The 12,447-nt window shown below is 40.7% G+C and overlaps 2 protein-coding genes across 3 annotated transcripts in view; both read left to right on the forward strand.

The window, feature by feature from the left end:
• camsap2a (calmodulin regulated spectrin-associated protein family, member 2a) overlaps nt 1-12,447 on the forward strand; it is a 188,451-nt gene that overhangs the window by 56,427 nt on the left and 119,577 nt on the right. The window lies entirely within an intron of this gene.
• The window catches only part of LOC121289068 (KRAB-A domain-containing protein 2-like), a 41,530-nt gene continuing 35,870 nt past the window's right edge, over nt 6,788-12,447 (forward strand). Inside the window, exon 1 of the mRNA XM_041208052.1 lies at nt 6,788-6,885. Coding sequence (XP_041063986.1) covers nt 6,861-6,885 — 25 coding nt within the window. The 5' untranslated portion in view covers nt 6,788-6,860. The remainder of the gene's footprint in view (nt 6,886-12,447) is intronic.

A 12,447-nucleotide genomic window follows, 5' to 3' on the forward strand; every position in this document is an offset into this window, starting at 1 on the left:
GGTAAACAATTGATAGGCTATTCATTTTAACAAAGGCGTTTCCACCTCCCATAGTCAAACCATTGACATGCGAAAAAAGTCCAGTTGGTCGCAGGGGCCATGTTCACCGTGAAATCTTGCGAAGGATAAAAGTGCAAACAGTGAACATATTTTATAATGTAAGTGAATTAAATAGGTTCCAGGCATCCCAAAATTTGACATTTTTAAAAGAAAATAGATAATTAAAAACTGTTTTTGAGTAACTTCAAAATAATTTTGCTGTAGGAATTGTTTGGCAACGCAGGAAAACAAGAACAATGCAAAACTTGTCAATTACAGAATCTTACAAATTACAGTACATTACTCTACAGTATAGATACTATACTTAAGGGTAGAGGGAGTGGGTGAGGTGGCTGATGCAGACGTTGATGTGGATAAAAAGAACACTGTTATTGTTGACTGCTTCACCTTTTGTTTTTCAAATTTGTAAAGTTTTTGGTAAGGTGCAGTAGCAGTTTCAATCGCTCTACAAAAGGCGATGCTTCTTTCCATGTTCGTATCATGGTCTGTCACGTGTTTTTTTCAAATCTTCAGCTGACATTATGAGACCTGCCATTTTCTTGGTTGTGAATTGAGCCTTCTTAGGCTCTTCTTCCTGCTCTTGCTCTGTTTCATTTCATTTAGTCAGTTCGATCAATTTTTCAGTAGAGAGTTTCTCTTTAATGAGATTGAAGCGACTCATCCACTTCAGCTATGGTGATGTCTTCAAATCTCTCTCCTCCAACTTGTGTTGGAAAGTCAACAATCCAGGCCACTTCAGCATCCACTTTGAGGAACCCTGTGAAATTATTCACAGCCTCAGGCCAAACTTTTCCCAGCAAGTATTTATGGTTGAAGCTCTAACTTCATCCCATGAGTCCTTAATTATGCCTACTGCTATGAAAATGCTGAATTCCTTCCTGAAACCACGGACTGTGGTTGAAGGGTCTGCTTCCAGAAGATGAAGGATGTGGTTGAAACCCGAAGACATGACCCCCTGGTCCATTGGTTGGATAAGTGAGGTCATATTTGGGGGTAAAAATAAAATGTCAGCATCTGGATGGCTCTCTGAGAGAATGTATGGATGTCCAGGTGCATTGTTGAGGATTAGGAAGACCTTTAAAGACAGGTTCTTTTCACTCAGATATGTCCTGACCTTTGGCAGAAAACAATTGGCAAACCAGTCTTCAAATACTAATGCTGTAACCCAGGCATTGCTGTTAGCCTTCCAAAAGACTGACAGATGAGATTTACTGTTCCCTTTAAAAGCCCAACGGTTTTCTGACCTTTAAACCATCATTAGTCTACATTTAAAACCAGCTACATTGGCACATAGCAGAAGTGTCAGCCTATCTTGTTTGCTGCTTTAAACCCAGGAGGCCTCTTTTCTTCTTTCAAAACGAAGGTCCTATTTGACATCTTCCAGAACAGGCCAGTTTTGTCTGTGTTGAAGACCTGCTCTGCCTTGTAGCCCCTCTTAATGTATTCCTGCAGTACTTCAAGAGACTCTCCTGCAGCTGCATGGTCAATTGAAGCAGCCTCTCGCCACCAACTTCACACTATGTAGCCCAAAATGCTTTTTAATGCGATCAAACCTTTGCTGGCTGAGAATCCTTTGGAAGTTAAAGGAGAGACACCTTCTGCACCACCTTTGTCGTCACCAGTAACACCAGCATTACCCTTTTTACTACTCTTTATGTGCTGGTACAATTTAAGTGCTTTGTTTTTAATGATGGGACCATTAACCGGGGTCTTCCTTTGATGTTGGTGCTCTATCCACATGTTGAGTAACTTTTCCATTTCCTCTAAGTGTGGATCTCTCCTGCTCCGAAAAGTTAACCTGGCAGTATAACTATCAGAAACACTGACACTGCCCCTTATTTTTTTCTTCAGACTGCCTAATGTACCCGATTGTGTATTCGTTCACATTCCCTGGCCCACAGGCAGTTACATCATTTTTCAGTCTATCTAAGATTGTGCCTTTTTGTTCAAATCTCATCACTTACCTGGGACATTTTCTGCTTGGCTCTGACTCAGTCATTTTTAGGTAAGTGCTGTACTGTACCTGGTCTGCAAAACACTCATCGGGAGTTACTGTATTCTGTAAATTACTGCAAACTGCATGCAATTAGAGATGGCATATGAGCAGTGTGCACTTTTTGCGTAGGAAAGACAACATGGAAGCATAGTTTTTTTATGGTCTCTAAATTCAGACTTTTATTTCGGGACCAACGTATGTTTTATATGTTAAATCGCAGATGGACGCAGGTTTAGGGTCACAAACTGCAATCGGGTGTAAGAACGCTTTCAAGCAGGTAAGCTAATTCATGATGGAGGGGGTCGAGAACGGCGAGAATTGAGTGTACGTTGGAGGCAGATATGGGCCCTTAGCACTTCCCTTGTACATAATCAGTTTTGTGAGTTCTCCTCTGTTACCTGGCAGTTCTGGAGACAGTCTGAGGCCTTGCTGTTTTGGGGTAAGTCCTGACAAGGACAGGCACAACATTTCACATGGATGCGGTTTAGGAATGCTTGTTGTAATCCACTTTTATTAGCTTCCAGAAGCTCAGGCAGTTTGCAGTCCCAAGCGACAGGTGACCTCCAACAGCCATCTTAAGTGTCTTTGTTTTAACAGTTGAAACTACCTTAAAATATTTCCGTATATGAGTCCAGCAGATGAAATTGAAATTTAATATTGACATTAACACAACTCCTTAACACTTTTTTTTACAGCAATATTTGAGTTCTGTACTAGCAAGCGATGAAAAGGATAATTTGCTTATGTATGACATTTCATGTTGCTTTACATTTAATGAATTTACTTCAAAATTCAGTTGCTGTCTTTTTGCAGGAAAGTATGATAGTCATTTTACCCACAACACAATCTCAGAAACACAAATGAGATGAATGACCAGTTGATTTGTTTTTTTGATGGCTTTAAGTTGAAGGAATAATACTTTCCAGAGCACCAGGCTATCAACTCAATGCTGTTCAGATAGTTTCTTCCTGATCCTTAAAACCCACTTGAGCAAAAATGCAAGAAGCATTGCTCATTTGGAGAGCCAGTGCAGACACGACAGGCTGAATAGTCTCCTTCTGTGCTGCAATTCGGTGATTCAACCACCAGAACAAGAAACTTTGGTCTGCTGTTGTAATGAGATTTCTGAGAATACTGCAGTCTCTGTTTATGATTGTGTGTGATGGTTGGGGTTGAACCCATGATCTCTAACCTGCAGAGTGGGATTGCTATCAGCTGAGCCACACTTACACGAAAGCCATGTATTTAACCTTTTTATCAAGATGCTAAATTCTATTTTAGTCATCATTTTTATTTTAGGTACAGGGTGATTTTTCTTTGACTTTGATCCAATTTCCCCATCACAGTGCTCATTTCCAATGTTGTAAGTTATTTTACATAGAATGACATAGAATGGACAGTACAGAAATACGCTTTAGCCTATGACGTGACTGAATGACATGACATGATTGACAAGTGGCCCATGCCAGTGCTTACACTCCAAATGAGCCCACCCCCTTACTTCATCTTACCATAAAAACATATATTTTAATTCCTTTCTCCCTCATGTACTTCTCTAGCTTCCCCTTAATACAAGTATGCCGTTTGCCTCGATCACTCCACTAAGTTCCACATTCTCATCACTCTTTTTTTGCCTTCAAGTCCAATTTCACGCTATTTTCTATCAGAATAACTCATTTATCGGCTTCTGCGAATCCATTTCTACCATATTTCAGCAGTTGTGGCCAAGAAACATTTTTCTCCACAAAGGCAATACTTATAGTACAGCAGCAGCTTTGGAACAATGTAGATTTGCTTCACACCAGTGTTAAATTGCAGTGTAAATCTGGAGTCAGAGGACAAGCTAAGTGTAGCACAGCGGAATGTGACTTCTCTTCTAGAGGCCTGACTCTGACTGAATACAGATTCAGGATGGACCTGACTCCACGTTTACGCTGCAAGTTTAGTGTTGATACTAAATACCAGTGCTGCTGCTGTTATCTCTGGGGTCTCCCAGAAATTTATCCTTGGACCTCTCCTCTTTCTCATTTACATGCTGCCATTTGGTGACTTTATCCAAAGACACAACATTGAGTTCCACATCCATGCTGATATTACCCAGCTCTGTCTCAGCACTCTGTCTCTCAATCCCTTCACTGCCTCTGTATAATTAGACTGCGTGTCCAATCTCCAGTCCTGGATGAGCTGAAACTTCTTCCAGTTATGCATTGTGGAGACTGAAGCCATTGTCTGTGGTCCCCACCACAAAACCTGTTCCTTAGTTACTGATTCCACCTCCTCTCTCTGGCTACTGTCTCAGGATGAATAAGACTGTTTGCAATCTTGCCATCCTATGTGACCCTGAGCTGAGCTTCCTCCCTCATGTCCACTCTGTTACAAAGATCATCTACTCCCATATCATAATATTACCTGTCTCTGCCCCTGCTTCAGCCTATTTTCCCTTAAATCCTCAGCCATGCCTTTGCCATTTTCAGATTTAACTTTTCCATTACTCTTCCAGCTGATCTCTCACCTTGCATTTGCCATCAACTTCAGCTCATTCATCACTCTGCTGCCCATATCACAGCTCTTACCAGGACCCCCTCCTCACCCCTTATCCCCCAATGCCAGCTGATGTATAACAGCAACTGGTTTATCAACGCCTCAATTTGAAAATTCTCATCCTTGTGTTAAATCCCACCCTAGAAAAAGGAATTTATTACTGTGGCTTTTTCTCAGATTTCAGTGGGAGAACATTAATTAATCCGTAATGTTTTTTCCTTGTAAGACTGAGATAACTGAAGTTCTTTCTCTGAATTTAATAGCGAAATGACATACAAAACTCTTACTGAACTTGTCCAGCTTTTGAAACCACCCCCCCCCCCACCCCGCCCCACACACACACCGCCCCCACCATTCCATGCTTCCCTCTGACAGGAGAATGAAAATGATGCAGCCCACACAGATCAATGTGGGGCTCAAGCTGGGGTTCAAACGCAGCATGGATTGATGGGATGAATGTCCATAGGAAATTGTATTGAGCAGTCTGTAAAAATTGCCTTCAATTTAATAGTGAACTGGAGACTATATGAGATACGGGAAATGAAATTGCCACAAGCTAGATTCAGACATTAAGCGTAAAATGTGTGTCTGTTTCCCTGTTTTTGACATACTTCACCTGAATTAGCATAAATGTTCCAAATCATTTGTCCGAGGTCAGTTGCAGTGTTGAAATTGATCTATTGCCTTGATTCCGAAATATTGTAGAAATGGTTAAGCTCTATTTTAGTCATAAATCTTTATCTGTTTCTTTAATTCTCTTCCTTTTTGAGCTACTGTTTTTTGCTGGGAAGGGGAGGGAAAGAGGAGAAGGTGCATATATGCTCCAGCTGTAGTGACCCTTTAAGTTACCTTAAAACTCTAGAATCAGTTCATAACAGCAGAACTGTGCAAAACCTCTTAGGAGGAGCTTGGGCCTCATGCCACAATGAGTATAACTCCAGTGTGCTATATAGAATGGAGTTTAGCTCTTGGAGGTCCGTTGGACGCTCCATGACACTTGGTAAATGTATCCAGATTCTGCTTAAAGGTGTTGAGAACGTGGGTGCTGCTGCCCATGTCCTCTCAATATTTAAAATATAATTGCTGTATCTAATTGTGTAAACAAGGTGCTGCTGGCTTTGAGTAAACACTCTATCTACCAATCTAAGTTGATTAGCTATAGTACACTTCATGCTAATTGTGTTGGAGACATATCTCCCAATCTAAGGAACATTGGTTAGAATTGATCATGATTCAGACATACATAGCTCATGTTCCTGGCTAGAATTGAACCTACTTTTGTTATTTATAGAGCAGTATAGGTTTATACTGCAGTATGGTTAACGGACACCACCTTTGGGTTTTATACGCTGAAATTGATAAATATTCGGGTTTTCCTGTCCCTCTCTGCATATTTCTGCTGCTCTGATCAGCTTGGAAATCCTGTACTACAGTAAATGAGAACAGAGGTGATGAGTAAAATTTGGTCCTCTGATGCATGGCACAGTTCTCAATAATGTTCAGTACTCCAGTTGCGGCACTAACACTATTCAGCAACCTGACACTATTATTAGATTTACCACATTCAAACATGCATACATACATGGAGAATAATTATTGAAAATTATGGGAATTGCATGGAGTTGGAGTATAATAATTCATTGTTGTCATGCTCATCGGTTACTATCATCAATATCACTCTTGTTCTATTTCCTCTAAGACCACCAATCCCCACGATTTCCTTGAAGGATTTAAATGCACTAGTGGTACGCTGTTCTACTGTTCCTTTTCTTAAAAGCATTTTTCACTCCTGACCAAGTGAGTAGGAATGAATTTCTCGAACTTTTCATCTCTTCAGCATTCCCAAAGTGCCATGTAAGCAATGAGTTAAATTCGAAGGTAGCCAATGTTCTATAGACCAGCATAGGAACCAGCTTGCACACAGCAAGCTTGTCACAACTGGCCCCTGAGGTGAGTTACCAGCTCATCTGTTTGGATGATGTTGGATATACATAGAAGCCTACAGCCTGGGAATATTAGTGTTCAACTGGGATGTACTTCTGAGTTGACACCTCTTTTGATTTTTCTGAATTGTTTTGATAGAACAACAGTAGACAACTTCAAACCATTGTAAACCTAGATAGGCATATTGAGAATTTGAACACAGTGGTTATGCGAGTACCAAGGGACATTTCCTATTGCCTAGTGAATACACCAAATTTCTGCAATTGAAATTCTGCAAAGATTGCCAGGGAGGCAGCTTCACAGTCAGGAACAATTGTGCATGAAGTTTCACCACAGGAATTCAGGTGTGGTAAGATTGTTATTGAATGCTGGGGTGAAGCCATGGCAGCTCTTGATTTCCTGATGTAACGTGGAGTTCAGCTTAAGTGACAATTACTCTTTTAAAACCATACCAGCCTGCTTTTAAAGACTGAGACCCTTTGTTGGATAAGTGCATGAAGGGATAAGGATCTAGGGTGGGAAAATAGAGTTGAAGTATAGATCAGTTATTATCTAATTGGCTTGAAGGGTTCAATGGCCTATGTTAGAGTAGAATTGTAGAAGAATATTGTACACTATCTTGTAGAAGGCTGAGAGCTTTGCCATGTCCCTCCACTAATTCAAATGTAATTTCAGCCTTGGAAGGGGCTGTTTTGATAAGGTTTCTCTGAAGCCTGCCAAACTATTTCACCCTTCGGAGGAATTAGCTTTATACAGCGTTTCAGGGAAAGTCTGCTGCATTCACATGGTGTATGTTGTTATTCACAATAAGAGTTTGTGGTGGAAGAATTAATCCAGACTGGTCGTTTGGTTCAAGCTGGTTTATTTTCAAGACAACTCCTCAGTGCTTCCACCCAAAGTGTTCCAGCTGTATCTTTTTACTTTATTTAGATGGGATAATCAATGCCCATCACCTGTTTAACTAGCAATTGGTTTTAACAAGGTATTTGCCATTTTAATAGATTCCCCTCTTTTACAAACTTAAAAAACATTTTATTAAACAAACAGAAGGAAATAATGTCTATAATTCCTAAATTTCTTTTACCACATAAAATAAGACAAAAAATGTTATTTTTCATTGCATCATTATAAGACACCTCTCTTCCAACACATTTAATAATTTCTTAGAGCAGGCACCTTTTTTCATTAAAAAAAATCTGATAGTTGGTTGTGTCAACCCATTTTATCTTAGAGATCTCTCTTCTCTTTAACATCTCTTCTATGCTGGCTAGGTCTATCCTTAGCCTTTTTTCCAGTGACACTGTTTGGAACTCATACTATGCTTTCAGGGTTTCCACATCTTTGGTTTGCCAATCGATAGGTCTTGTCTCCTGTCCTTCATCCTGCACATTTAGCCAATGTTTGCATTTACCAGGGGCCTTTCCTGCACTCCCTATGATAGTGGCATCTCTCCACACACTGGTCCCTTCTGGCAAATATATGTTACCTTTGTTCCTACTTTGGGTAGTTGCCCTTTTGGTGAATGGCATCTTATGCCTCAGCATTACCTTGTTCATAGTCAGTCAACCCTGTATCTGCCATCTTCTGCTCCTCATCACATACACATAAACTGGGTAGTTAAGTGCATGGTGCCTCCTCATGTTCCATGTCCTGTTCAGAACCTGTAAAGGTATAGTCAGTACCAATTAACCATGAAGAATGTACCCTAACAGTTTGATTACTGTTTTGCACAATTACTACTTCCCCATCACTCCCTATAACCTTGCCAGGTCCTTTCACTCTTTCTGGCCTTCCCTTTTATAATACACGGTGTCTTCTTGTCTAAACTGTAATCTTGATGGTCTTATGCGATGCTGTAGGGCCCACCGAATTTTCTCTGAAACCTCAGCTTTAATGAAAGCTTTTCTGCACGCATGCATAGCGTTCAGATGAGCAGAAAAGGTGGAGCTAACGCTAGTCCCTTTTAGAACAGGGGGAGCAGCTGATAACACCAAAGGTAACTTTGGATTTTATCCCGTACACCAACTGATATGGACCGTACCCCCAACCATTTGTAGAGAGTTCTTCACGTGCGCTGCCTATGATAGCGCCGTTTGCAATTTACATTCTGGTTGATCAGCCAATATTTTATGTAACATGTCATCTATTACTGCAAGGTTTCTTTCACAAAGGCCATTACTAAATGGGCTCTCAGCTGCAGTGTTCATAACTATGACTTTTAAATTTTCACACATATCTCGAAATTCCTCATTGGCGAATTTCCCACTGTTATCTGTGAGGAATTTCGTTGGTGTTCCTAACCCTGTTCCTACCCGTTACTCCATGACCTTATCGACAATGGTCCTTTTGTCTTTACTATGTATCACAGTGGATAGGCTAAATCTTGTTGCTATATCTATGAAGTGTAATAAAAAAAATACCCCTATCCTTGTCCCAAACTTTCAAGTCCATTGCCATTGCATCGTTAAACTCCCTGGCTAATGGCAAGCTCACAACAGGACACAGTGGTGCCTTGTGATATTTCACAGTGAGAAATGATTTGTTCAGTAAGGTCATCATATCCTTTATCGACCATTCTGCATCTCGAAATAATGTCTTCAGTTTCTGTGGCTCCAGATGTGCAACCAGTCAATGTAATTTCCAAATGATGTTCTTTTTGTTCACCAAATTCTTATTCTCTGCTGTTAACAAAACTTCATGAACTTTTTGATGAGAAATCTCTGGCTTCCTTAGTGGTAAGGAGTAACGGCCTGACTGAGTAAAATATAGACCGACATTTTTTCCCAAACACGACTACTCTATCGTTCTTCACATCTAGCGCCATCTGAGCCGCCTTCATTGCAGATCGACTCAACAATAGCGGTATCTCGCTAGAAACCACATCAGTACTGACTGATCCCTGCTATCTTACATGGGAGGACCACCCGTTTGGAGGATGTTAGAGCAGGTAGATCTTTCATACTTCTTGACCTTCCGTCAGTCTGCCTCATCGAGAGGCTCCAGATAGCAGTCAAGCCAGTCCATGCCGTACACCATAGAAGTGCAACCACTGTCCAGAACTGCACCGTTGAAGGAACCTACCTTCAAGATATTCATCACCGGATTCAAACTCTGTGATCAATACAATTCCATCATGGCAGTCACCATCATCATTTTCAGTTTCAGATGAACCCATTTCGTGGGTCACTTCAAAAACATGATTTCTTTGCTGTCGGCAGTTCATCACATAATGATACTGGGAATCACACCCAAAACACCAATTAACCATTCCCAGTGCATTTTTTGGGTTTAAACGCCTACGGTCCCTGTCCCAGGCATGCTTTTTGTCTCAACTCTCAAATTGGCCAGGGTTATGACAATTTTCAGACCTCTTGTCATTAACCCCATCTTTGTATTGGAATCTTCGTCTAACATTCGGTCGACCTCGAAATTCAGCCCCACAGAATCCTCTATCCTTTGTTTCACAGCATAGTTGTTCGCATTTGCTTAGAAAGTGGCAGCAGGGAATGACTGTTTCCCCAGAAATGTTTTCAAGGCATCAGCCACTTGTTCTTGGAGAGGTTCTTTCCCCCAGAATTGAACCCCTGTTAGTACTATTAAAGGACAATCAATGTGAGAAATGCGAGCACAGTCCAGTAATTAAATGCCAATTCCGATTCCAGAATTTCAGGTTCAAATCCCTGTAGTCATCTGTACGATTTATCAAAATCCATGATATATTCTTGCATGGACTGATCATCTGATTTCCTAAACCTATCAAAGATCATCCAAGCTTCCAATAATTCATCCTTTTTACAAAACTTATCCAAAGATTGTAACAGAAGCCTCAATCTTTCTTCATGATCCAAATCATCCACTTTCCAGTCTGAAAATACCTTACTCCTTATCTTACTTTTGGCTGGTAATAAGAACATAAGAACTAGGAGCAGGAGTAGACAATTCAGCCCCTCGAGCCTGCCCTACCATTCAATACGATCATGGCTGATCTCATTTCGGCCTCAAATCCAATTTCCCACCCTCTCCCTATAACCTTTCAACCCGTTACTAATTAAAAATCTGTCTCTCTCCTCCTTAAATTTATTCAGTGTCCCAGCATCCACTGCACTCTGAGGTAGTGAATTCCACAGATTCACCACCCTTTGAGAAAAGTAATTACTCCTCATCTCTGATTTAAATCTACCACCCCTTTGCCTAAAACTATGGCCTCTCATTCTAGAATGCCCCACAAGGGGAAACATCCGCTCCATGTCTACTTTGTCTATCCCCTTTAGCATCTTATATACCTCAATTAGATAATGATAAAGCCAAAGCCATACCTTGCTTCTTACGCGGTGTGGAAGTAACCCAGGTCCACATTTCAACTTCAGTCTTCCATTGCTGATAAGGTTCAGAGTCAGAAAAAATTGTTGGATAGTCAAAGCTTCCAATTTTGCACTGTCCTCTGCCATTCCATAACTTAAATTATTAGCAACAATGCACTTCTTTTCCCTCAGAAGATTGAGGCAGAAATCTTCATATACAGCAATCAATCAGCAAAGCTTAAAGTTCATCCTCTGCTACCAAGTTATTCAGAATAAGAGGTTGTGGTGAAAGAATTAATCCAGGCTGGTCTTATGGTTCAAGCTGGTTTATTTTCAAAACAACTCCTCAGTGCTACTGACTTCCGAGTAACTTCCACCCAAAGTGTTCTAGCTGTATCGTTTTATTCTACTTAGCTGGGATAATCGTTGCCCATCATCTGTTTAACTAGCAATTGGTTTTAACAAGGTGATTGCCATATTGACACCTGCCTGGCTGTAGCTCCAGTCCACTCTGAACAAGCATTTTTTTTCCAAGAGTAGTTTTTGGAAAAGGCAATGAATCTTTGCAGATTGCTGTTTAATTATTGTAGGTTTGTCTGTAATATAATGAGGTGAGTATGTTGGGAATGTCAACAATGGTCTTTCCAATGCCTTTGCTTGTTCTATAAATAAGTAGACTTGTCTATGTAGCGTGACTACCAATATTTACTGCTGAATTACTGTCTCTGTGAAATTTCACATGGAACTTCTATCAGGAAACCAGTTCGGCAGGAGTTATAAACTGGAAGCAACAGCTGCACACACAGATCCTGAAACTTGCAATTGAGGACATTGCCAGGTTATGCAGGAAATTTCATTGTTCTTCAGCTACTGTTGACCTTTGTCGATTGCCTTTGCTGGGTGTGCCTAAAGATGTTAGCATTTTTCTCTTGTTTATCTTTGATTTCAGTGCCATGTAAAATTTCCAGCTGAAAACTAAGTGTGGTAGAGATGAACTGTTATTTTTCAGACAGGAGGAAGATATTTAGTGATGTCCCCATGGGGTTGGTATTAGTGCTACTGCTTTCTTTGATCTACATTAATGACCTAGACTTAGGTGTACAGGGCGCAATTTCAAAATTTGCAAATGACAGAAAACTTGTGAACTGTGGGGATAGTGAAAAACTTCAAAAGGACACTGACAGGCTGGTAGAATGGACAGAAACATGGCAGATGCAAGTTAACATGGAGCAGTGCAAAGTGATGCGTTTTAGTAGGAAGAGCAAAGAGAGGCAATGCAAACCAAAGAATACAATTCTAAAGTGGGTGCAGGAACAGAGTTCTGAGAGTATCTGTGCACAAAACTTAGAAGATGGCAGTGCAAGTTGAGAAAGTGGTTAAAGGAGATACAAATTCCTGAGCTTTATGAATAGGGTGGAATTTTCTGTGCCCATTGGCAGCAGGTGTGTTTGGCAGCGTGAGTGGACAATATGTGAGAAGATCAAAATTCAGCTTCATGATGCCATGAAACCAGTTTGCAATTGTCCACTTTACCCGTCAATGGCAGGCCGCATTTCCCGCCATTGGACATCGGGAATTCCATTGTAATACGTCTGCATGTCGTCA

The sequence above is a fragment of the Carcharodon carcharias genome, chromosome 16 (genome assembly GCF_017639515.1).
Source record: "Carcharodon carcharias isolate sCarCar2 chromosome 16, sCarCar2.pri, whole genome shotgun sequence".
Classification (NCBI taxonomy): domain Eukaryota; kingdom Metazoa; phylum Chordata; class Chondrichthyes; order Lamniformes; family Lamnidae; genus Carcharodon; species Carcharodon carcharias.